Here is a 27,227-nt window from a genome sequence, read left to right as displayed (position 1 = left end):
GAAGAGCTGGACTCAGAGAAGCTGGTGGCGGGAGAGCCGGCAAGCACAGCAGCTACACCAGCCCCAGTGACAAGTACAGCAGCATCGCTTGAGAGTTCTGAAGGTTTTCAATGGCCTTTGGGTATCCTTGGGACCTGCCTGCTGATTGTGATGGGGATCACCATGTTGGCACACACACAGACTGTGTTCTACCCACGACCATTCTGTCTGATCTCAAAAGTTAAGCAGAGTCAGGTTTGGGTCTTGTCTGGGATTAGACGACAATATAGGGGGACCAAGAGGTTTTCCCCAAGGCTGGACAGTCATGAGTGGCAGGGTGTGTGGGACAGTATGGGCAAGTATCTAGTCCACTGGGCCCCTCCCGTGCTTTGGAAGTGTCGGAGATGGAAGGCAGCTGTATGGAGTCCCCAGCAACAAGCTGCAGAAACTGCTGAAGGGGACAGTGAATTATTTTAAGCCTGGTGGGCCCATGGCACTTCAGGCCACCAGAGCAGAGATGCAACACAGAGATGGACTCATGATCGAGGGGTGGACTTAACAATGGACACTATTGCCCAGGTTATTCACGAGTGTGAACACTGCACACAGTCTCTCCTGCTCTGGAAGACTGTTACAAGAGATGGAGCCTGACATGGACCAGATGGACGCAGCAGCTTTATAGGGACTGGTCCATGCACTAAGATAAGAGTGCACCGAGATAAGAGTGATGGTATATTGAAAATGTGGGATCTGAGCATGACGTGAATGGTATGGAATAAGGGGTGGATAATGTCCTGGGTTCAGCAGTAGCAGTCATGTTTCTCCTCCTTGGTAGCTGGTGCAGTGCAGTGTTTTGACTTTCGGCTCGGGAACAGAGCTAATAGAGATGTTTTGGTTTGGCCAAGGACTTTGTGAGCCTCATGCTCTGCCAGGGAGGAGGGGAAGCCAGGAGGAAGCAGAGACAGGACACCTGACCCAAACTGACCAAAGAGGTATTCCATACCACAGCACGTCATGCCCAGGAGGTAACTGGGAGTTAGCCGGAAGGGCTGGGGAGACTGGAGGGTTGGAGAAGTTATCGGTCGGTGCTTGGTCGGGCTGAGGGGGGCGAGTTATCGGTCGGCTGGTGGTGAGGTGTTGTATTCTCTTCCCTTGTTATTTCCTTTATCATTGTTATCATTGGTGGTAGCAGTAGTGATTTGTGTTATACCTTAGTTACTAAACTGTTCTTATCTCAACCTGTGGGAGTTGCATTCTTTTGATTCTCCTCTCCGTCCCTCCGAGAGCAGGGGGAGGGCAAGAAAGGGGGGAAGTGAGCGAACGAATTACCTGACTGGGTTTAAACCACGACACACAGAGAGGCAATTATGAAAGCTCCTATTGATTCTGAATTTTACAGGCCTGTATTTTATTTTTTTTTACTGTGTTATGACCTCAGATCTCTCTGGGACATGCAGACAGCTCTACCATGGGCTATCATACAAATATCTAGCCAAATATTTTTTCATTTTCAGTATTTGTCTCCTAGATCCTGGCACATTGTTTCATCTTACAGGATCTTAAACATATGCCAACATGCCCTACTAAGTGAAGAAAAAATAGAAATAAATTATATTCTGAAAAATACATGCATATGTGCCAGTAGGTTTTGTTACTGAATCATTATTTTGGATATCTGTCAACTGTTGTCTGATTTTTTTTTTCTTTTGGAATCATGCATTTAACATCATCATATATCAGTGAAATAAAATCATATTAGAGGTTTATCTTAAATTAGTACCTTTGTAACATTATATTTTGTATTTAGAGATAATACACGTTATCATACTCTTAGGCAAAATAAAAATATTACCAAGCAGGAAATGATGAGAAATTCAAACAGATTAAAATTTAAACTCGTACACTGAACGTTTTTAATAGAAAACTCTCTTTATTTACCTTTGTACTCCAGATGGAATCCAGTAAAACTAACAGATCCATCGCTCCGAAAAGCCAGATGCATGGTATTTGAACTGCTTTCTATCCTCTCTGGCAGCTTGCTATCTTGAAAGCTCCCAATAAGAGGGCTATTAGTGTCTGGTCCATCATAGATATAAAGAAAATCATAATTTGGTTCTATACTGAAACTGTAGAACAAAGAAGAGAATTGTTAGATAAAATGTGCTTTGCTAAACATTTTCACTCTTATTAGGTTAAATAAAAGTTTGCTATTTCATAGAACAAAAAAGAAACCCTCCACTGTCAGAACAGTGGTTTGCATAAGTGTTTGATTAGAAAACAACAGAAATACTGTATTTATTGATTCTCTGCTTAGAAAAAGCATTTTACTGCTGGCCAGAAAGAATTAAAAAAAAAAAAAAGGAAACATTTTAAATAGAAAAAAAATAACAACAATATTCCTAAAACGTCAGAGAAATAAACAACATAGATTTACTGGAACCCATGGCAGAAATGCTCTATGATACAATGCAGTCTGCTGCAGAGTGCACACAGCTTCCAGTCAGATTGAACACCCTCACACACCCAGGAGATGATCTTCCAGTAACCTTAAAGGCAAGATGCATTTTGCTTACAATCAGTTTAAATGAAAAGGAGTAGCAATGAAAGCTCATATTTTCTCTTGAAATTCATTTTAGTTAATTTTTAAAATCTAATTAATTATTTAACTATAGACAAATTAATTAGCATATTTTTAACCTACATTTGTTTAAGGGCAGAGGGCTAACGAATAAGATTATCTCTGTACAAAAGCAGATTTAGAAAAGATTATTTGTAAAAAACTGAAAAAAAAAACATTATTTTGTCTATACTTCATACTAGTTCCTGATTAAAACTAATGCAGGCATTAAAGACCTTGTCAGTTCCTTCAGGGAAAGTATTATTTTGCTATTAGATTATTTCAAAAATATTTCCTCGCAAAAGATATGCAAAACTCTCTCAAATGTCAGCAGCTTCAACTTTTTAAGTGCCATAGCCTGTACTGAGTTTAAAAGGGTTAGAGGGGTAATTCCCACTCAAAAGCTCATTTAACAGTACTCAGTGGAGTATCCAAATTTTTGTTTATACAGTAAGGGGTTTTTTCCTCATTCTGCAACAGTTTGCATGTCATAAGTGAGTCAAGTCTCAGTAAGTGTGCAATCTGATGTGACCAAAGCTAAGCTGGTCAGCTCCTGTCAAGAATCGTAGTGATTGTCTAGATTTGAAGAACAGCTTGGCTATATTTGGGACCTATGAACTGTTTGCATACTATACTATACTATGAAAATATTTTCATTCTAAGATGGAAGATATCTTATACCTAAATGTACAATGTAAAGAGCAGAATACTATTAAATATTTTAGGTTCATAGGTCTTTCACTGCTGCACAGTAAAAAAGTGCTTAGATTTCAGCATTCTACAATCAACAAAGTAGTTAAATTGAACAACTCCCTGTAATAAAGTTACAAACATTAGCAAGTAGCAATTTACCTGATAAATGCTAATGATATAACATAATCATCATTAACAGTGATAGTCCAGTCACAATCTCTGCTGTGAGGATAAGGATGAGGGAAGTTTGGTGAAAGTATAAAACCTGATGAGCCAGTCAAGTTTCCTCCACAGGGAGCTGTGAATGCAAATAAATTAGAATTGAAGAGAGAAGGTGTAAAGAAAAAGAAGCAAGTACCAACAATCTGTTCACTGACATTTAATGTCCTCCAAAAGTTAAACAAGAAACAAGTGAAGTATTTACAAAACTTTAATAGAAAAAAAACCAAAATGTATTCACATTTCTCCTTAGACAAATACTAATACTCCTAAGTGAAAAACTTGTTTTTTGAACTCTGTGTCCTTTTACTTGCTTGCATAACAGTCTTTCCTGAAAATACCATGAACTTGAAAAATGCTCTAGCTGCAGACATAAAAAAACTTAACTGGATAAGCTTTCCACTATCTTTTTCTTCTTAAAGGCATTCTAAAATGGGTTATGAAATTTGATCTACTTACACCAATAATGCAAGTATCTGCATTTTCACTAGACAGCATTGATTGGTAATTAGGATCAAGACTGATACAATGTAAATAAAAATTTGAAAGAAACACTCTAATTGCAGTTTTCAACCTCAGAGATAAATAAAATATTTTTTAAGTACACACACAGAATTTAACAAATGTATTTCTCTGTGTGATTTTGAGGTTGCTAAATATTGTGTGTCTGTGGTCCAGAAATGGAAATACTTAATGAAACCAGTAAAATTACCATAATCCACAGGAAGTCTTGTACTTCAGCATCCTTTAATTAAGAGTTCATATAACAAGTGAATAAGCATGTTTTCTAAAGACGTTTTCTCAAATTTTATTAAAAAGATTCTAGATAAGGTTCATAGATACTTATTTTCACAATCAAAGCCTATAAAGTGGTAATCTGCAGTACTAGAGAATGTAACTAATTGCTCAGGTATTCTGTAACAGAGATTCTGTAAACTCAAAAGTTACCTTAATCACTTAAAGAATGAAAGAATTATTTAAGTTGGAAAAGACCTTTAAGATCATCGGGTCCAATTGCTAACCTTACACTGCCAAGTCCACCACTAAACCATGTCACTAAGAGTCACATCTAGATCAGACTACCCAGGATAGTCGTCACTGACACTGACTTTTTTGCCTTTCTCTGTCACAGATCATCAAATTATAAATGATACAGCCTTGAAAGGGACAAGATAAGAACTATTATACCAACAATTACAGAGTAAATATTTTGTTAATGTCCATTGGAGCTCCATGAAGAATAATTCATCAGATGTGCAACACTCCTGCACATTTGTTCTTCAAAGAAAGTTCCTAGAGCAGTGTGATTCATTACACCACAATTTCAAAATTAAGGTAAGTATTATTTGATTTTTTTCTGCATACCTATACAGACTGGTGGATTGGGCTGCCAGAAGTACCGATTTTCTACCTGAATGCAGGTTATTCTCTCATCTCCTTGCAGTTCATAGCCAGGGTCACACTGAAAAATGACAGTGTCTCCAGGTTCTCTCCCATCCCCATTTCTAGTTCCATTCATGGGGACACCAGGATCACGGCAGGCAGTAGCTACAGAACCTAGCAGAGAAATGAAAAAAAAAAAAATTTTAAAGTCATCTTTTTCATCCATTTTTGCTCCATTACATTTTTCCTACTCAATTCTAAAATGCTGAGAAATCATCCAACAATCTGCTGCTTTTATACTGTTAATTTATACTATTTATACCATTAATTTTCACCACCTGCTTTAATTATTGGACGTATTCATTTAATTTTTTTTTTGGAGTAAAGTCAGTAGAGCATTGCAATATGTAAAAATAAGAGTAGATTTCCTAGTACCCTAGACACTCAGCATTTCCACCTTAGAGGAATTTTTGATAGGAATAATGGAAAAAATGGATTATACCCTTGCACAATACATTTACCATGCTAGGCTTTTGTAATAATATTAAAGAAATCACCTACACCCAAAAAATATACATATGGACTTAGCCTGACAGAAAATACAGCTACACATAATGCATAACTGCAGATTATTACTAAGACCCTACACACAATTACAATGACTATGAAAGAAGTATGAGAGAATTACAGATGTTTTCCCTGGATTTAACATAATATGATGAACGTACTCTTTAATATATTTTGTACCAAAATACGTAAGCTTATGTAGAAAGTAAACACATCAATATTTAAGTAAATATTATTTCTTAGTTACATTATAAAACAGCAAGATGTTATATATATTACAAATAAATAACAAATGTCAGAGTTGCCTGTTGAACTAGTCACATTGAGCTCATCAACCTGTATAACAAACATGAAGTGGCTGTACTAAGATTTAGTTCAGCTGTCCTCTTTCTGGGGACCTAATACTAGCAGATAGCAATGTATTAATCTGAAACATTCACGATGGTTTTGAAGAACAAACCGTGATTTAAATAAGTTATTTCCCTAGGAAAAAAACACAAGTATCTTGCTTTCCAAGATGTAATTAAAAAAAAAAAAATAAAATAATTAGATCTATGAAGTTCTGCGGCTTTTTATGGGGTTTTCAACACAAGAAGTCCTGAGTAAGGGGGAAAATAAACATACAAGCAAAAAAAAAAACACAAAAAATCAACTATGACCAGAAGTTAGGGAAATTTTTCTTCCTTATTCCTTAAAAAATAAATAAATATTTCTTTAAAATATTAACTACTGCATGATAAATGAAAGATAATAGTTTTTTTAATATAAGTATTTGTCCTGGGTTCAGCAGTAGCAGTCATTTTTCTCCTTCTTGGTAGCTGGTGCAGTGCTGTGTTTTGACTTTCAGCTCGGGAACAGAGCTGATAACAAGGATGTTTTGGTTTGGCCAAGGACTTTGTGAGCCTCATGCTCTGCCAGGGAGGAGGGGAAGCCAGGAGGAAGCAGAGACAGGACACCTGACCCAAACTGACCAAAGAGGTATTCCATACCACAGCACGTCATGCCAAGGATGTAACTGGGAGTTAGCCGGAAGGGCTGGGAGACTGCAGGGTTGGAGGAGGTATCGGTCGGAGCTTGGTCGGGCTTGGGGGGCGAGTTATCGGTCAGTGGGTGGTGAGGTGTTGTATTCTCTTCGCTTGTTATTTCCTTTATCATTATTATCATTGGTGGTAGCAGTAGTGATCTGTGTTATACCTTAGTTACTAAACTGTTCTTATCTCAACCTGTGGGAGTTGCATTCTTTTGATTCTCCTCTCCGTCCCTCCGAGAGCAGGGGGAGGGCAAGAAAGGGGGGGAAGCGAGCGAACGAATTACCTGACTGGGTTTAAACCATGACAGTTCTTTTTGGCGCCCAACGTGGGGCACGAAGGGTTGAGATAACAACAGATTTGACTGGATTAATAGTCATTCGTCACAATGCTGATTTATTGGGTATCAGAGTTGTTCTTCTTGATCTCACAGCTTCAGAATGCTGTAACTTACTTAGAGCCGGTATTTGCTGTGTTAGTGTTTATCAAGTGTGGGGCCTGGGCTAAGGTTCTTGTCTCACTGTGCTTTATGGCAATGGCTTGTAATACGGGGGGCTCCAGCAGCAGGGCGGGACGGACGTGGCCGTGGACTTGTACCTGGCCGTCCGGCTGCTCTTCACCATCCTGGCCCTCACCCTGCTCTCCATCTTCGTGAGGCTGCGGGGAGCCGAGGGGGAGCGGCCCCGGGAGCCGGCGGCTGCTGAAGCGGCCCGGGAGAGCGGCCCCGGGGACCAAGCGGCGGCGGGAGCGGGGCCGGAGGCCGCGAGGGGACGGCTGCGGGTCGAGGAGGTCGGGTCGGTCGAGGAGCGGAAGGAGGCGGCTGCCGAGCAGCGGGAGAAGGCGGCGGAGGAGCCGAGCCCCGCGGAAGAGCCGAGCCCCGCGGCCGAGCCGAGCCCCGCGACGGCCGAGAGCATTCCCCGGAAGCCGCCCGCCGAGCCCCAGGAGGATGCAGGAGACCACGCAGCATTTCCCAGCAAGGCAGAGGAGGAAGAGCTGGACTCAGGAAAAGAGAAGCTGGCGGTGGGAGAGCCGGCAAGCACAGCAGCTGCACCAGCCCCAGTGACAAGTACAGCAGCATCGTTTGAGAGTTCTGAAGGTTTTGAATGGCCTTTGGGTATCCTTGGGACCTGCCTGCTGATTGTGGTGGGGATCAGCATGTTGGCACACACACAGACTGTGTTCTACCCACAACCATTTTGTCTGATCTCAAAAGTTAAGCAGAGTCAGGTTTGGGTCTTGTCTGGGGTTAGACAACAATATAGGGGGACCAAAAGATTTTCTCCAAGGCTGGACAGTCATGAGTGGCAGGGTGTGTGGGACAGTATGGGCAAGTATCTAGTCCACTGGGCCCCTCCAGTGCTTTGGAAGCATTGGAGATGGAAGGCAGCTGTGTGGAGTCCCCAGCAACAAGCTGCAGAAACTGCTGAAGGGGACAGTGAATTATTTTGAGCCGGGTGGGCCCATGGGACTTCAGGCCATCAGGGCAGAGATGCAACATAGACATGGACTCAAGATCGAGGGGTGGACTTAGCAATGGACACTATTGCCCTAGTTATTCATGAGTGTGAACACTGCACACAGTCTCTCCTGCTCTAGAAGAATGGTACAAGAGATGGAGACTGACATCATGGACCAGATGGACTCAGCAGCTTTATAGGGACTGGTCCATGCACTAAGATAAGAGTGATGGTATATTGAAAATGTGGGATCTGAGCATGACGTGAATGGTATGGAATAAGGGGTGGATAATGTCCTGGGTTCAGCAGTAGCAGTCATTTTTCTCCTTCTTGGTAGCTGGTGCAGTGCTGTGTTTTGACTTTCAGCTCGGGAACAGAGCTGATAACAAGGATGTTTTGGTTTGGCCAAGGACTTTGTGAGCCTCATGCTCTGCCAGGGAGGAGGGGAAGCCAGGAGGAAGCAGAGACAGGACACCTGACCCAAACTGACCAAAGAGGTATTCCATACCACAGCACGTCATGCCAAGGATGTAACTGGGAGTTAGCCGGAAGGGCTGGGAGACTGCAGGGTTGGAGGAGGTATCGGTCGGAGCTTGGTCGGGCTTGGGGGGCGAGTTATCGGTCAGTGGGTGGTGAGGTGTTGTATTCTCTTCGCTTGTTATTTCCTTTATCATTATTATCATTGGTGGTAGCAGTAGTGATCTGTGTTATACCTTAGTTACTAAACTGTTCTTATCTCAACCTGTGGGAGTTGCATTCTTTTGATTCTCCTCTCCGTCCCTCCGAGAGCAGGGGGAGGGCAAGAAAGGGGGGGAAGCGAGCGAACGAATTACCTGACTGGGTTTAAACCACGACAGTATTGAAGATATTAAATTTTCTGCTTTAGAAACAAGGATCACATTCCTGTATATATCTTTAAATAAGCTGCTAGTTTTTAATTTAGAAACAAAAATATTACTAAAATATGGAATTGCTAAATTCCACCGCACTATACTAGCAGATCTTGTAAATGTTCCACACAAAAGTATCAGACACTGGAGCTAGATCACACAGGAATTAAATTTCAGCAAATATGAAAGTATTAAATGCACAAACAACCTTTACAAATTAAAAGTCTGCTTTAAGGCTAATTTTGGCATTGTAGCACTAGAATGTAAAAGTCAGGTTCTCTCTGCCTACAGCAGAAGTAGATACATCCCTAATAGGCTTGTGGTTTAGGCTTGTTAAGTACTCAGTCTCTGAAAGTCTACTGCATATTTTTTCAGAGATTGTTCGGCGATTTGGAAGGCTCTGTTACGAGTATCCATTGTAACTGAAGGATTTATGAAACAGTCTGACAGACAAGGTGAGCTATTATTTTAGAACCAACCATGAATGTCATACAGAAATTCTCAATAGGCTGATAAAAAGTAAATTAATGTAGTCTCAGTGAATAAAATATAACAAAGGGAAAGAACCCAGAATGCCAATGACTGCACCAGGATGCATAAAATTATATATTTTAATTTTACTTTCTCATAAATACATAATAATTGACTTTTGATTTCTCTAAAATGTGTGGGGAAACTTTGCTTCTGTGTTCCCTGCTTTTAAGAAAGAGAGAAAAAAAAATCCATAATATTGCTATTACACGATACATGATTTATTTATTCACATAGTTGTATGACATTATCATCAATATCATCAGTGGATTAATAAAATGATGATTTGTTGGTGCAAACACACTGTAGAGCTACAGAGCTATGTTTATCTATTAACCATATAGTCAATGGAATTTATAATCACAGCTTTCCTGTCGTGTCTGTTGTACTATAGTTTTTGTTTCATGTGCCTGACTCTAGTCCATCATCACTACTGTTAAAAAAAAACTATAAAGCTATGTTTATCTGTTTGATTTCAAAGATCTCTATTACAACTGTCTTGATAGGATATGTTCTGTATTGCATTCTCAACTCTGTTTACCTCTTTATTCTGTTCATTTTTAATATTCATTTTCATTACCTACCTTCAACCTACTTCTTGTCTCCTTTTGAAGTTTCTATACTGTGTTACTTATGAAGTGTTTATTCCAGTACAAGAACTGTGGGGTTTGGGGTTTTTTTCTTATTATATTTTCAGACACCTCAATCACTGCCTTCATCATTCACCATCAAACTTTGTGGAGTAAGCAAAATGTTTGGGAATTATAAAAATCCTTTATAACTTTGCTATCATACCTGCGATGCACTCTTGAGAGCTTTAGCGAAAGAAATGGAGGAGACTATCACAATTCCCCTTAAATTCATGTATAGGATCTGAAGACATGACATATTAAAATTGATAAAGTAAGAAAAGAATACATCAGTTTTTACTCTATTATAATCATTGTAAACTCAGAGTTTAGAAGACTTAAGGTCACATTGTCTTGAATATAGTGAGGTGTGACTTGTAAATGTAATCAATTAAATTACTGTAAACTACATTTTAGATGGGAAAAAGACAAACTCAAAAAGTGTCTGTTACCTATTACACACAGCATGACAGGTACAAGAATGACTGTGTAGAGCATAAACTTGTGTATGATCATCTGAGAGAGATTTTTTTCCTAAGAAACCTATTTTGTTCTTTCTCTAGGCAGTGCCAGTTTGGAAGAATTACATCACAATCAAAGATTTGTACTAGATTAAGAATTCCAAGAGACAGTTCTTGACTAAGAACTCCAGCTTCAGGATGAGGATGAACTGTTCAACAGGTGAGAGATTATTAGATGGATTAGACACACAAAGATTGCATGCCTTTCTACATGGTCAAAGTGACAGAAGGTCATTTCAACATTAACATTTCACACTTCAGAGCTCAGTGTGTTTGTGAAATAAAACTCCAGATTGAGTTTTGTTTTACAGTGGGGTATGGGTTTGGAGCACATGAAGTGATTCTTTTTGGATGAAACTAAACTGAAAGATAGATATACTTCTGAATTACACTGGAACAACTCTGAAATAAGAATATCTCTGAATATGAACAGTGTTGCCAGCAGCGTTTCAGTACCAGCTGTTTCAACCTATATATCACCTCCTCTTAGTCTATGTTACTTACTAATATAGAAATAGCCAAAGAACCCACAAGCCAGACTCCATATAGATTCCATACAAGATATTTTCAAATGCAGACTTCGAATATGAGACCACCGATTCTCCACAGAACCTGCGCCAATGAAGAGGCACAAGTAATAGTTACTCTGAAGAGTTATTTATTTCACCCTGTTTCTGCTACGTAACTTGAAGGAACTGGAGCAGAATCTTGTTTTGGAGTTTCATAGCAGCCAAGCCATGTAAAACAAAAAAAAAAAACACTCCCTAATCTTGTTTGTGCTTTTCCTAAAAGCACTCATATAAACAGATTTATCTGTTCTGAGCAGTTAAGATGAGAGGAGGGAGCATCTTAAATCATCACCTGACTAGCTGTACATGGCTGTCAAAATGCTCCTGAGGAGCTGCAGAAGCCATTAAGCCAGCATTCTGTCACATCCAGAAAAAACTTAAACACAGATCAGTCTATAAATGTCCTTGATGTGGGGTATAAAAATATTTTGTTATATTTTTTAATAGTAAGGCACTGAAATACACTTAAACTATAAATCAGATAATTAAATTATCATAAATTGATCATTCCTGCCTCAAAAATAGTAAGTTATTGCAGAGTCCAAAGGTTTCTGGTAGTTCATAAGTCCAGGCAATTTGATACATGACTGAAATGATCTAAGATGACAGCTCCATTTTCATGCAAGAAAGATACTTTGAAACATGGTAGTAGAAATGTGACAAGGCAGTAATAAACTCCTTTGATGCTGGGATCAAAGAGCAGACACTGGCCTCTTCAGGAACCTGCTCAGTAAGGTTCCATGGGATACAGCCCTAGAGGGCAGGGGGGCCCAAGACTATTGGTTGATATTCAAGGATCACCTGTTACAAGCTCAGGAGTGTCGCATCCTAACTAGAAGGAAGTGCAGCAGGAGGGCCAGGAGACCTGCTTGGATGGATAAGGAGCTCCTGAGGAATATTCAAATGAAAAAAGAGACTTATAATAAGTGGAAGCAAGGACAGGTGGCATGGGAAGAGTATAGGGATTTTGTCTGGGAAGCTAGGGACCAGGTTAGGAAAGCTAAGGCCCAGTTAGAATTAAACTTAGCTAGAGGTATTAAGGATAACAGGAAGGGATTCTACAAGTACATAGCAAATAAAAAACAGACTAGGGAGAACGTAGGCGCCCTCAGGAAGCTCTTGGGAGAATTGGCTACACGGGATTTGGAGAAGGCTGAGGTTCTGAATGACTTCTTTGCCTCAGTCTTCACTGGCAAAGGCTCTGACCAAACCACCCAAGTCTTGGAAGGCAGATGCAGGGACTGTGAGAATGAAGACCTTGGTCCCACTGTAGGAGAGGAACTGGTTCGAGACCATCTTAAAAATCTGAACGTGCACAAGTCCATGGGTCCTGATAAGATCCATCCGCGGGTCTTGAAGGAGCTGGCAAATGAAGTTGCTAAGCCACTGGCCATCATATTTGAGAAATCATGGCAGTCAGGTGAAGTTCCCGATGACTGGAAAAAGGGAAATATAACCCCCATTTTCAAGAAGGGGAAAATGGATGACCCAGGGAATTACAGACCAGTCAGTCTCACCTCTGTGCCTGGCAAAATCTTGGAGCAGATTCTCCTGGAAGGCATGCTAAGGCACATGAAAAGCAACAAGGTGCTTGGTGGCAGCCAGCATGGCTTCAGTAAGGGGAAATCCTGCCTGACCAATTTGGTGGCCTTCTATGATGGGTCTACAGAACTGATGGACAGGGGTAGAGCAGTTGATGTCATCCACCTGGACTTATGTAAAGTGTTTGACCCTGTCCCACACAACATCCTTGTCTCTAAATTGGAGAGACATCAATTTGATGGAGGGACCACTCGGTGGATAAAGAACTGGCTGGATGGCCGCACACAAAGAGTTGTGGTCAATGGCTCAATATCCAGCTGGAGACCTGTAACGAGCGGCATCCCTCAGGGATCGGTGTTGGGACTGGTCTTGTTTAACATCTTCGTCAGTGACATGGACAGTGGGATTGAGTGCGGCCTCAGCAGGTTTTCCAATGACACCAAGCTGTGTGGTTTGGTTGATACACTGGACGGAAGGAATGCCATCCAGAGGGACCTCGACACACTTGTGAAGTGGGCTGATGCCAACCTCATGAAGTTCAACCTGCAAGTACACCTGGGTCAGAGCAATCCCAGGCACAGCTACAGGTTGGGCAGAGAAGAGATTCAGAGCAGGCCTGCAGAGAAGGACTTGGGGGTGCTGGCTGATGAGAAAATGAACATGAGCTGGCAGTGTGTGCTTGCAGCCCAGAAAGCCAGCCGTATCCTGGGTTGCATCAAAAGGAGCATGACCAGCAGGTCGATGGAGGTGATCCTGCCCCTCTACTCTGCTCTTGTGAGACCTCACCTGGAGTATTGTGTGCAGTTCTGGTGTCCTCAACATAAAACGGACATGGAACTGTTGGAACAAGTCCAGAGAAGGGCCACAAGGATGATCAGGGGACTGGAGCACCTCCCGTATGAAGACAGGCTGAGCAACTTGGGACTGTTCAGCCAGGAGAAGAGAAGGCTGTGTGGAGACCTCCTAGCAGCCTTCCACTATCTGAAGGGGGCCTATAGGGATGCTGGGGAGGGACTCTTCATTAGAGACTGTAGTGACAGGACAAGGGGTAACGGGTTAAAATTTAAACAGGGGAAGTTTAGATTGAATATAAAGAGGAAGTTCTTTCCTGTGATGGTTGTGAGGCACTGGAATGGGTTGCCCAGGGAGGTTGTGAATGCTCCATCCCTGGCTGTGTTCAAGCCCAGGCTGGACGAGGCCTTTGGTGAGATGGCTTAGTGTGAGGTGTCCCTGCCCATGGCAGGGGTGTTGGAGCTAGATGATCTTAAGGTCCTTTCCAACCCTAACTAGTCTATGATTCTATGATTCTATCAATATAATAGAAGTCCTCAGATTTCTTGCTGTTAACAGTGATTTCTAAACTTAGTTTTCTAGTGCATGCCAAATCGAGTATCAGTAAAGAGTCTGTATCCCAAACTTGAGATAAAATTACTTGCTTATTTTCATTAATTTGTGCATGTCTTCTTGACGGAAAAGAAAGAGGAATTTTATTTATTTGAGAATTAGGGGAAGAAACAAAGAAAAAAAACAACCAAACAAAAAATCCTGACTTATTTCCTGTTTGATTTTTTTTTTTTCTTTTTCCCAGAGCACAAAGTCAGGGCAAATCATTCAAATTTCAAGTTCTTCATAACACACAGCAGAAGAAAAAAAACATTATTCTTATTTAAACTGATATGTCCTTCTTAACTCTCCTCACTTTAAATGAATGCTTTCTGTAGTTGATCTTTCACACTCACATCAGCCTGACCCATTCCTGACAGACTGGACCTTCAAAATTCAAGCTGTCCCAGACCCCATGTAATACCTTTACCCACATGGACACTACAGTTTCTCTGAATCTCTAATACTGTTTGAGAATTAGGTCAGCCTGGTATTTGCTATCTTAAATCCAACCTTCTATATAACTTTTCCTGAGAAAGAAAGAATAAAATGGCCACACTGTTTTTATTCAGTCTTCTACCAACAGAAACACTGATGATTTTTAATTTTTTTTTTGTCTATTTTTAACTTTGTTTCTGCTGTAAATCTAACAGAGATTTAGGAGCACAGCCGTTATAATTCTTAAGTAAATTCTAACCATAGACTCTGTTGATTTTGCATGACTTCATAGAGTCTATCTAAGTTTTTCAGGTATTGTTTGAAGATTAAAATGGGAAAATATAAAGAATTAAGCACAGAATCAGGATTTCATAAGGACAATGAAACCCTTCAACAAAAGAGTTTAATTAAGATTTTGCACAATTACAGTTGTCGAGGTAAGTTCTCTGCTTACCTAAACTTTTACCTACATCATTTTAGTCACTTAAGCTTGGGTTTCATTCCTCTTAGATTCTGCAATAGTCAATAAGTTAGGAGGTGTAAGATAGGTGATGTTTATTTTCATGGGAAACAAACAGAAAGCCCCAAACAAAAATAAACCCAAACAAACAAACAGAAAACCAAAAAATCAGTAAACTGGAGCAGACCACAGTTTCAGTCTCTCCTGTCTAATCTGAAGCAAAAGACAGAATACATATTGATGTGGCTTCTCTTGTAGAACTTTCTAACCAATTAAAGAGTCAATAGCGCTAAGAATGTAATGCATAGGCTTAGCTTCAGTTTTGATTTTAAATAATCCTTAGATATTTTAAATAAAATAAAAGCTTTGAAAGAAAATAGCAAAATCATCAGTTTAAGTTTCAGTTTCAGACGTTCCAAGACCAGACAACAAATTAAGTTCTTGATTGAACTTCTGTAAGAAGAGAAGGTCCCTGCTGAATATTTAGAGCTGGGACAGCAGACTGGCTTACTTCTCTTCTTATTCTATGGACTATGATGGACGATGGAGGAATTGATGCTGTGGATTGCCAATAGCATCTTTCAGGTCACACACTCAGAACAGCAGTAGTAACCACCTTGAGAATCCAAGGCTCTGGCACAGCTTGCAAGTCATAGGAATGGTACTTTTTCTTGCAGATAGCAAGGCCCATCTCCACCAAATCTCTGTAACTTTCAGTGAACCTTTCTGAGGCTTATTTTGCTCTTACGCTGAGCACTGACCAAATGCATTCTAGCACCAAGCCCAGTACCACACATCACAAGAGGAAACAGATGGCTGAAGAAAGGATACACATTGGAAAAGGAAGGATAATACTCCTACCCTCCATGGGAAATTCCCTGGCTGCCTATGAATTCACGAGGACTACAGCTTGGGCAGGTCACAAAGGGAAGTGTAATACAGTCTGAAGGTCCTGACATCTCAAGCATTCCATATACTTATCTGGTTGTCCTTGTAAACATGTAATTGCCAACCACAGGTTATGTGCATGCTATTGTCAAAACAAGGGTTAAGTAGACTGTTCTGTCCTGAAAGACAAGCTCACTGAGTTTCAGATTTCTTGTGAGTTTGTGCACCTGTGTGGGGATGTCAGTGGTGTCCCCAGGCTCATAGAAACTGGCAAAGCACAACTTGTAAAGTTCCACAAAAAGATACATGGTGGAGACTACTGCAAGGTCCTTTACAAGCTAATGGCTTTTTTGTTGTGTGTTGGTTGGTTGTTTTTTTCCTTTTCCCTGTTTCCTAGTGCATAACAAATAATATTCCCATTTTGATAATATTCTCCTGACAATAAATAACCACTAAGGTCTTTCTGTGGTATTGTTCTTTTAAACTTCTTGTTGCATTATATGTGAGTTCATGAATCCACATCCACATATAAACCGTGTACAAAGTTTTCTGGGAGATCCCAACCTGCAAAAATGCATCTGAGGTGACCATGACTAGCAATCTTTAAAACACAGTTATTACCAGAAAAAAATGTGGAAAGTAAAGCCATGCCTGGTAACCCCCATAACATACTACATTCTAAGTATACATTTCACAAGAGGGAAACAGGAGGGCTTTTAGCAAAAAGCATCTACTCTCTGCAAACAGCTGCTGAATCAAGGAATATAATCCAGGCATATGATTGACTTGCAGTCTATCCATGAGCAAAGCTCCCCACAACATAGGGCAGAAGGGTCTTTTTAGAAGCCAAGTTCCTCATAGTGTAGATACAGGGCTGGAGACCAGCACTCCTACAGCATTTCTCAGGAGCTTTGTACTGAGCTGAAGTGAGGCTGGAGATTCATACTTCTGTCTTTGCAAAAGCAGTGGTTTGTATGACCAGTAACAATAAGTTTTATAATCCTTACCTGGTAACACCAACTGAAAAACACAGACTACTTGGCGAGCTGCATACATCAGTATTATTGCATTACTATTGTATTCAGAATTTGTATCCAGATTATTTTGTGCATTCTACTGATTATCAGCCTTAAGTATTTAGTAGCAATTGTTAAATGAACTTCTTTCAAAAGTGTTGTTTGCATTGTAACCTAGTATTGTCTCATATCCTTTTTTTGTCGGAGAATAGTGGAAATCAAGTTCTTTCCTAACAGACTTTACCTGACAGTGAAATCTGTCTGATACATTTTAGTTCTTGGGGAGATAACAGCTTTAATAATTAAAGATAACCTAATTTTCTTTTTCATATTGTTTTTGTTGTTGCCAAGTTGCATTAGTTGTTGAAATGCATTTTGTTAAAACCATCTAAAGTACTACACTGCTCTTATCATGTCTTACTGGACAACTTTTATGAGTATTTTTTCATAGTTCATAAGTAGATCTCTTTTTTCCATAAATATGAAATTTTCAGTTCTGAACATCTATTATTCCTTAAGCATTTGCTCATAGCTTTGGCACCAGGTATAATACCCAGGCCCAAATAAATGAATTGACATATGGTTTCACATAATTGCTGGAACTCAGCAGAAAATGGATACTCATAGTATGAAATGACAATATGCATCTGTTTAATTTGATTCTTTACAGAATACTGTGCAACCTGTTCTGTTGCAACTTCTGAAGATCCTGTGCAACAAAGAACAGCACTGTCTGAACTGAAATCCTCTGAAGAGAAAGTGAGATGGCTCCTATCTTAAAAGTTATTTTTTTCTTTTGCTTTTAGTATCGAAGATCGTATGTATGCATCATACCCTTAAAGATTCAGAACCCTATTAGTATTTTGGGAGTTCTTATAGGTAGAGCCGAATTTGGAGCTCCTGACACCTGGTAAAATATGAAGGTGTTAAATCTGCCTGAAATAGTCATCTTTTGTTGACTTTTTGCTTCTTTTTTATTTATTTATTTAATATAACTGGACATTTTCACACTGATACAGAATTGGCCTCATTATTTGGTAGTATTCTGTCCATTTGTTGAATGTCATTATGCTGATCTGTAAGATTGCGTTTTTTTCTTTTTTTATTTAAGAAAGCATCATACACTTGCAAAATTTAGAAAACTGTCAGAGAAGAACTTCTGTTTCCTTTACTCTTTGTAGAGTTTGCAAATTCCCAAAACAACAATGGGAATATAAAAAATAATCAAGATCTGATTTGTCTTTTCATTTTCTTTGGCAAAGGTTTAAAATTCCTCTATGTAAGTGAATTATATCTTATATGCATGTCTGAATATGTCCAGCCAATAACTAAAGTTACAAGTCCACAAATAACATTTTCTACAGTCATATATAAAAGACTGAAAGATGAACATTCCTTCAGTCAAATGTCTGTTGGGTGTGTTCTTTATAAGATCAGGCAGTTTACTGGCATGCTTTTAAGAAAAAAATATTTCTATGGCAATGAAATAGGAGCCTAAACCTCTTTTTTAATTTAGCTACATTACAAACACCCAGCCCTAACCAGGAATGGGGTAACAGTGAGAACAGACAGCCGACAAACTTGAAACAACCTCCATATTAAGCAGTCTTCTCAAAACTAAAAAAACCAAACTGAAGAAAGAAGATGCATATGGGAAGTAAAAATCCATATAAAGATTTTGACAGAATTATGGATTAAGAAAGAGGAACTGGGTTCCACCAGTGAAAACTTTTCAAAAGGTAGCAAGATTTGTTACAGAGCATGAAAAATTATCGTTGATCAAGTGTAAATCTAGTTTGACTGCCTTCAAGGAATTTCGCATCTATATTTTGGCCATTTTCCCAACATATTGCTTCTCTCTGGAAACAGTTTTTCATTATGTTCCTTCCATTACAAGCTAGCAAGAAAACTTCCAAACAGCTTTTTTTTTTTTTTTTTTTTTATGGTACGTATAAAAGATCTGTATAAAGATCTATAATGGATTTTGTTTGCAAGTAAAATGACCCACCAGAATTGCAAATTTTATCAGAGACACCTGAAGTACACAGTTCAATTTTGTATGGCATTAACGAAAAAAAAACGAAAAATACCAGGAAGTTTTTCAGATTCAAGTAAGATGTCACACATATGAAGTTACAATAAAAATTAAAACATTAATTCCCAATTTGGAACCAGATCAGCTTGAACTCACTAAAATGCAACATCACTAATCTGAGAAAGCCTGTTTTAAACTCTAAATCTGTAAATTGAGGGCAGGTGAGTAGGCTTTGTATTGATGTAAGTCACAAATGTATTTGCCTGCATAAAATACACATATCCTATATACTACTTAACTAAGAAGCAACAGATACTAAGCAGTTACTGTCATTTACAAACCTGTTACAGGAATGGCATTTTTTGTCCCTGAAAGACCCATAAGTTACTATTTCTTTTACTAATATCTGCTACTTAGAAAAAAGGCAATAGCTGATAGAAGGAAAACAAAACAAAGTCCATCTTCTTTCTGTTAAGACTCTTGATGCCAAAAAAAAAACAAACAAAAGCAAACCCTTGAAAAAAATCCATGCGCAAACAAACCACCACCACCCCACCCCCCACCCTCCCTCCGCCCCAAAGTCAAAACTAAAGCACTGGGCTAAATTTAGAAATGTGAATATTCACAATTATTTCTCATAGTTATCCTGGAATCTCTAAATCCAAAGGACTCCTCTCAAATTAAAAAAAAGAAAATAATCAGGAAACCAGAGTATGAAAACATTTTAGATGAAAAACTGGTTCTGCCATGGAATAGATGCAACGCAGAATAAGATCTATCTTACTGATTTCAGAAAACAGAAAAAGCTATGTTAGGAAATGATCCTTATACCAGCAGTGATAGTAAAAACCACTCTGTAAAAAAAACCAAAAAACAGTTAAATCCCTCAAATACATTATCTCTGTTACTGGAAAAAAACAGAAAAGAAAGGAATGAATAAAAATGTACTGAGCAAACAGCAACAAAAAGCAAACAAAACAAAAACAAACAAAACCAAACACCACCACCCATAAAATACAAACAGACACTCAGTAGGAAAAAAACCAAGAGGCTGTTCAGTGTCAAAAAATCTTCCTAAATGACACTGTGGTAAATATGTATTTCTTCGAACAAACAATCCCCCCACCCTCCCACCCCACCAAAAAACAACACCACAAACCAACAGTGAGAGCGAACAACCGAAAAAAAAACAAATCAAATACAGGATTTTTAAAAGAATGCATGGCTATAAATCAGCACTAAACCTGAATATAGAAGGCTGATTGGTAAGCATTTAATCATTAAATGTTATCAAAGTAAGCAATATAGTGCATTATATTTCTAGAATGGAAATTAATATAGCTAAACTTAAGTCATCCAGGTTGGTATCTGACACAGTTTTTCTAGGCTTTTTCTGTAGTCTACAGAGACCACTAACTCCAAAGGACTATTCACCCCATCTTAAAATAAGGAGGGAAAGCTGTAGTTTGATAGTAAATTAAATCCAAGCATTTTAAGGCATATCCTGTTACATAAAAAATTGCTCTTATATGATATAAAATACTGCTAGAGCATCTACTTACAAACCCACCCCACCCCCCACAAATACTCAAAACATGCTTACAGTTTAATTCTGCACAGGCTGCCTTATACTGCTCAAAAAATGCTCTATATTGTGTGCTGTTTAATGAGCCAGAAATGTGACTGCACACTTAGGCCTGAGCAGAATGCAGTCTGTAATGCTGAGTGACTCAGTAGTGCAGCTATTAATGGTGAAATAATGGTCTATGAAAGATGAATACAGATCCTTTCTGAAAAAATGATATGTGGCACCTGAACTGTTAAAAGCTAGCAGAGGGGAAACTTCCTTGCAATGTCAGATTCAAAGGCCCTTGAAAGCTATGGAAAGCTATGGAAGTAATCTCATGAACTTCATTAGGATATGATATTACACACTTCATGCATATTAAGGGACTAAAAAGATTCTTTTAAGCACCCAAGATTATTATCACCCAATTTTTTACTTCAGTGTTCTCATTCAACTTCTTTCATTTCACTTTTTCTCTCTCTCAACTACTACTCGGTGACATGAAGCAACGGCAGCGGAAGAAAATGTTTCATTATACTTCATACTTCTGTCTGATCCTGAGGTGCTCATGTCTCTGGCAAATACACACTGATTTCCTTCTCTTTTTCCTTCACTATTCTTGAAGTTTTTCTGTTTTGTGCAGAATTTACTGACCAAAGGAAACTACTGCTGATTTCATTGGTGTTTTTTCAGTATGCGCTGGGCTTTTCATGCTGTCAGACAGTTCAGAGTAAACATGCTGTAACAGGGGCTTCCTGTTTGCATGCTGCTTGTGGCCTGTTGAAAACCTTACATTCTTTACCTAATTTAAGGGAAGACCTCTGGCACCTGTTCTCTAGCTGTATTATTCAATCTGTTCATTCCATTTAGGCATGTTCCAAAATACATCCAAATCTACGCCAAATCCATCATGTTCTCTTCTCCCTTTCAGAGTAATGCACAACTGTATGAACTTTGAAAATTAATCTCTGTCAACCATAAAAAAGTCAGCCATATTCCTTAGAAATTTAGCATAGAATAGTTTCCTTCATATTAATTACTTGCTGAAGAGATTATGAATGTTAAAAATATGGAAACACTTCTACTATGTCAGATAACAAAACCCCATGTCAGCTTCTCTAAGGTTCCCCCCCGCTCCCACCTTTAATTTGGTGAAGGATGCTATCTCACCTGGAATTTATGTTACCATATACAAACCAATTTTCTGTACATATTGGATGATTGTAAAGTAGTCAAACTCAAATGATACTACATAAGCAATGGGGATTGCTCCCACTCATTAATTAAATGACAGATGCAGAATTGTGTATGAACAGCTGATGAAATGAGATCAAAAACTATAAAGAATGAATAAGATGGTTAATTCACTTTTTACAGAAAGATTTTTATTTTAAAAATTAAGAAAATAATAAAAAAAAAAGCATTCAAGGTCTTAAAAAGGTTTGAACATTAAATATCTTGTCATTGAATAACGTTCCTCTTGAGGTAAAAGGACAAAGAGTCCAGTTAAACACTCATGTCCAATTTTGTGAAATGGTGAGAGGAAAGTAAAAGCAGACAATGCCCTGTGCAAGCTTTCTGTTCGTTAATTGCACTGTAGCTAAAGTACACATACATCATCGGTTTTGCTCAGACTACATTATATACTCAAAGAAAGTATATAAAAGTTTGAAAAAAACATTGCATAGAGTTATCTTTCCCTTTCCTCCATGTTCTCAAATATATATCTTTCCCGGTTAGTAAAATAGTATGAAATCTATTAAACCATAAAGCAATAGTGTCATTCAGGTTGTGTATTCAGGAAAAAAAAAAAAAGTCTGCTATTCTAATACGGAGTATATACCCTAACTGTGCAACATCAAGTAGTGGACTGTGATTTTTGTGAATCTAGACTAAGAGAAATGCTGATACAGTAACTTCATGGATCCTTTAAACTGTCATGATTAGATCTCAGCAGACTGAGCACAGAAATCAAAAAAAAATACCTCTCCATTCAGAGGAAACCCTAAAACCTCTTTTCAGGCAAAGCTCTTTAAGCACATCGGTACCTGCTTTATGGCTTTACTCCCATGTCTCATCCCTTTTTTCTTGCGACTCCATTCTTAGTCTGCATCAATCTCTTTCTACTCACCCTAAATGACTGCCTGAGGAAGTTTCAGTGCATAATGTTCTCCCCATTCACTTTTCAGCCTTAAACAAAGGAGCATGTCTGAGGCTGGAAAGAAGGCATGTGAGACTCTCCCAAACAAGCTGTGGAAGCGGGAAAGGTGGTAAAATGGCAAAAAACATCTTGGAGCCAAGGAATTAAGAACTCTACTGATGGCTTCAAAAAACATCAGATGAAGCAGATTCACTACTAATGAAGGATCATTTACTTTGTCCTCTCATTCACATCATTTTTCCTTCAAATTACTGTCTGCACATGCATGTATCTGTCATACACATAGAAAGAATGAGAGTAAGGTAAAACAAAGGCTAATACAACTGCCAAGCACAGGAATCACAAGGTAAATCTTATTAAGAATCTCTTTGTAGACCCAAGTTAGAAACTTGAGTTTATTTTGTTCAGCTACTGCAGAATAAAATGATGATACTAGAGCAGATATTGCTCATCTTAAAAAATGCATATATATATATAGATATATATATAAAATTCACTGACCAGAAGGAAAAAAAAAAACAAACAGCAAAATGGGCTTCATTCAATGATTTCTTCTTTTTCAGCACTAAAACTGTCTAAAGGCATTTAATAACAGTTAAGTAAGCATTTAGATATGTCATCACACTGCCTGTAACAAGATGAAATAGAGCTACATTGCAAAAGGGAGACAGACACTGCTGTTCCTGTAATGCTATTTCCCATTTCATCCTATGCAAGTGCAGCAGGAATTAAAACTCTGCACATATGTCTCCAAAACCAGAAACTCTTACTGATTGGAAAAGGATAGAACTTTTAACATACCTCCATCATCAGGATGAATGTGGTTTCGACCAACCTGATCTAGTTGATGATGTCACTGTTCATTGCAGGACGGCTGGGCTACATGACCTTTGAAGGTCCCTTCCAACTCAAATTGTTCTATGACTTGGGAAAAACACTAGTCATAATTACTAGCATTCTGTCACTCTCCCAGCTGCACTTGAAACAAAGCCAAACAAGCTAAGGACATGGGAGGTCTTTTTGAGGTTCAACAAGTCTGAATCTGGGCAAATTCTTTCCCTAATAAGGTCAGAAATGTCACTGATTTCAGTTGTTCCCAGCACTATTCATGAGTGAAGTAAATTATTAAAAAAAAAAGAAAAAAAAATTATAAACTTACTTGAAAACTGTATGGCAAATCCAGATTTGCTGATATAAAAATCTGTGTCAAACTGGATAGTTACTATGTTGAGTGTACTGTGAATGCCTTCAGGAACAAGGGATCCACTAATTTCTTTGAGTAACATCTCATTCTCAGGTGGACCATCCCAAACTCGTAGAATGTCATGGGACGCCTCAGTATCAAAAGCAAGAAACTGAAGGCTGAAAGGATACCATGAATTTTTAGTCAGCTTTCATATTACCCAACAACATGCCAGTAACAACAAATCTAAACCAATAAAGCAAATAAAGTTTGAATTCCTAGGGTGATTTTCCGTAAAGTTTCGCACCTTTACATTTGAATGCATAAAAGCTCGATACATAAAACATTTTAACAAAAAAAAAAAAGACCTAAATATATTTTAATTGTTCTACCATAGAATAGTATGTTAATTTATCCAATCTGCAAGTATCCACACAAACTTTTCATCAGATAATAGTTTTCTTAAGACAATATTATATATCACTTGTAAAAAAAAAAAAATCTAACTGTAAATTGATGTAATTATCAATACAGTGTGAATAAGTGTCTAACTAAGAAGCACTACCAAATTGGAGGGTTTAAAAAAAAAATATACTCTTCCATTAAATGGTTCTGCTGACTCCAGCACTTTCTACATACTCAATCTTATCATTTTGGCATTAAAATAGCATTTGTATTAGATAGTTTTTATATCAGATTTCCAGTTAACAGTTCCAGTTGGTATATATGTTTGCATTGGTTTAAAATTCATCATCATTTAAAAAAAAAATTATATCCGATCTTGAAGCTTGAGCTTCATCAGGCAATGTTTATTGAAAAAGACAGTTTCAACAGAAACCTACATACTCAGACTAAGAATGCCAAAATACTGGCTGTTAGCTGCATCTTAAATTTTAAATTCTAAACCCTTTTTTCTCTACTACACAGGTAAGATTTGGTTATTATATAATCAAAAAGATTTGTTAAAATTGCAAGATTTGTTTCGGTACCTGACAATATTTCCTGGGTCTACTTCAATCACCCACATGCAATGCAGGTTGTTGTCATAGGGAAAAGGATAGCCAGGTGATAAGATTCTTCCTGATGATTCTCCTTTAAAACGGCCTCCACATTCAGCTAATAAAAAAACAATATTACGTAATGTGTTACTTTTAATTCATTACAGTTTGTCTTCCAGTTAATAATCTGAGCTAACAATTTGTACATCTACTCTCTTACTTGAAGGAGTTACACAACTAAACTGACTGCATGCCCTAAGATTGTAAGATAATACATAAGGTCTTGAAGTGGTTGGGGAAAGAATCCTGCAAATGTGGTTTTATTTGAATGTTTTTTATACTTTCCTTTGGCACCTATGTTTCTCTAATTATTTGAATGTAACATAATTATTAGAAAATGTATCATATACTGAAAGGAACATGGACTGTTACTTAAAAAAAAACCCAACCAACCAAACCAACCAAAAAAAACCCACAAGAACACCATGTTTCCCTAAAGTAGTAGAATTAAATTAAGAAAACTAAATAAATCACTAAGTACAAAGTAAAAATATGTATTTAAAAAAAAAATAAAAGAGGAAAGCATACTAAAGCAGGCTTTTCAGAGAGAAAATCATCTTTTTAGTCTAGGAAAAAAAGTTGTAAAATTTCTTACTCATAATACAGTATGTAATAGCTATAGCATTATATATAACATAATGAAACTATGTAATTCTTAGAGGATGACAGATGGTAAGTAGGTCCTTTCTAGCTGGCCTCAGACAGTTACTATGCAAAACTGAGTATTTCATGATCTTAATACCCAATCTTTCAGAAAACCTTTTTTTTTTTTTTTTGTAGATTTCTGGAACATTTGAAGCCTTCTTGTTATGCTTTCCTTCCTTTTAAAGTCACTGTAATTTATTTATCTCTTGTGAAGTGAAAAGCCAAAACAACTCTTTGATTAGATCTCTCAGTAAAGTTAAAATCAGTTTTATTTTGATTTAACATCACCTTAACATTTATTTGAGAGATTTATTACCTTATGATCTGTAAGTTCTGTGATAAAATATAACTGAAATGCTACAATTGATGGATTTTCTGAACATACTAAAAGCAAATCGGCAGAGGCAAGTGGCCCTTCATAACTGTTTTAAGCACTTTGTGAATCTGTTAATTCCTACTCTTTAAAAAAAAAAAAAAATCCAAATTATTCAATTCAGAAGATATCACAGCTTATTATTCTTCCAGCAGAGTAAGGATGTAAATAGAGTACACTGGAAGGAAAAAAATTACCCGCAAGCTGGATGAAATGTAAAACTAATTGCATTTCATCCAGAACCACTGATAACAAGCTTATAATTTCTAACTTTCACAGAATGTAACCTGTTTGCTTTTGTTATGATTTTTAAGGGTTCCCTTTCTCTCTCCCCAGTAGCTTATTTCTGCCTCTCCATAAAGGTTCCAGCTCCCCAGTTTTGCTTGTTGTTAAATCAGCTGTGCAAGTGATGACTTCTCAGAAATTAGCATCCTCTCAAGCTGCAGTCGGGAGTAAAGGAACAAAGCTATTTGTTATCCTTCATCTCCAGATTGCTTACTATGAAGACAATCCTAATAATCTTAGCTTTGCCTCCAAGTGTCAATGCTAAAGATTCTTCTAAGGACGTAAAGTTAAAGGTAATACACATTATACTACATATCTTGCTGCAAATTCCATTGATGGTATGTTGTATTGTAACATTTACTGCCTGTTTAACATTTCTGATTACTACAACTGCTTGAAAAAAGTTTTGCTATTGTCTTGTCAATGTCTCATTTTTCTAAGAAATTATATTAAAACAAGAACAGCAGCAATTTTAAGTCAATTCCTGACAGTGGCAGCAAATTAAAATGTCTGTTGACTTATGTTGCTCTTAAGTATGCCAGCTAAAATGTTTCATGCAAAATATTGCTGTTTTCACATATTCTCAGAGTTTGCCTTAATGATCTGACCCTAAAACATCTTATGGTAGGCTGAGACCAAGTAAATAAAACAGTGCATATATCTGCCTGACTCTTAAACAAGTACTCTGGAAATAAAGGGCATCAGTGTTACAAAAGAAATTTTTATGGTTAGGGATTCTTTTTTTCATTTTCTTTCATAGCAAAGAAGCTTAGTTTCTAGCCAATTATAACTAAAATTGAATGTTGAAAGGACTACTATAATCCAGAAATGTTAGAACAGTTTTACTGCTGATTTATCTCCACTTCTTGTTATTTAATCATTATTGAATTTAGAGTTTTGAAACTGATTATTCTGATCACAGATGAGTAAAAGATATTCAGACTTAGGCCATTGTTTGGACATATTAAAGAGGTCTCTGTGATAAACCACTGTGATGTAATTTTGTCATTTTCTTTGGGGAACAATTCTAATCTCAGCATACTTTTTCTTACTGATCTTGTGCATTTCTTAATTGCCCTTCTGCTTCCCAGATTTCTTCCACCCAATTTC

At 37.9% G+C, this 27,227-nt stretch overlaps 1 protein-coding gene across 3 annotated transcripts in view; it reads right to left on the bottom strand.

Annotated features, from left to right (window-relative positions):
* CSMD3 (CUB and Sushi multiple domains 3) overlaps positions 1–27,227 on the bottom strand; it is a 601,317-nt gene that overhangs the window by 173,537 nt on the left and 400,553 nt on the right. For all 3 annotated transcript variants that reach the window (XM_061447844.1, XM_061447845.1, XM_061447846.1), the window contains 5 exons: positions 24,746–24,872; positions 23,733–23,935; positions 4,874–5,065; positions 3,449–3,587; positions 1,918–2,105 (listed from right to left, as the gene is read on the bottom strand). In XM_061447844.1, coding sequence (XP_061303828.1) covers positions 1,918–2,105; positions 3,449–3,587; positions 4,874–5,065; positions 23,733–23,935; positions 24,746–24,872 — 849 coding nt within the window. The remainder of the gene's footprint in view (positions 1–1,917; positions 2,106–3,448; positions 3,588–4,873; positions 5,066–23,732; positions 23,936–24,745; positions 24,873–27,227) is intronic.

Source organism: Pezoporus flaviventris, unplaced genomic scaffold, assembly GCF_033815535.1.
Source record: "Pezoporus flaviventris isolate CSIRO_AGI_PZ_B2104156 unplaced genomic scaffold, CSIRO_AGI_Pfla_v1 ptg000007l, whole genome shotgun sequence".
NCBI lineage: Eukaryota > Metazoa > Chordata > Aves > Psittaciformes > Psittacidae > Pezoporus > Pezoporus flaviventris.
This window is presented reverse-complemented; position numbering and strand designations above follow the sequence as displayed.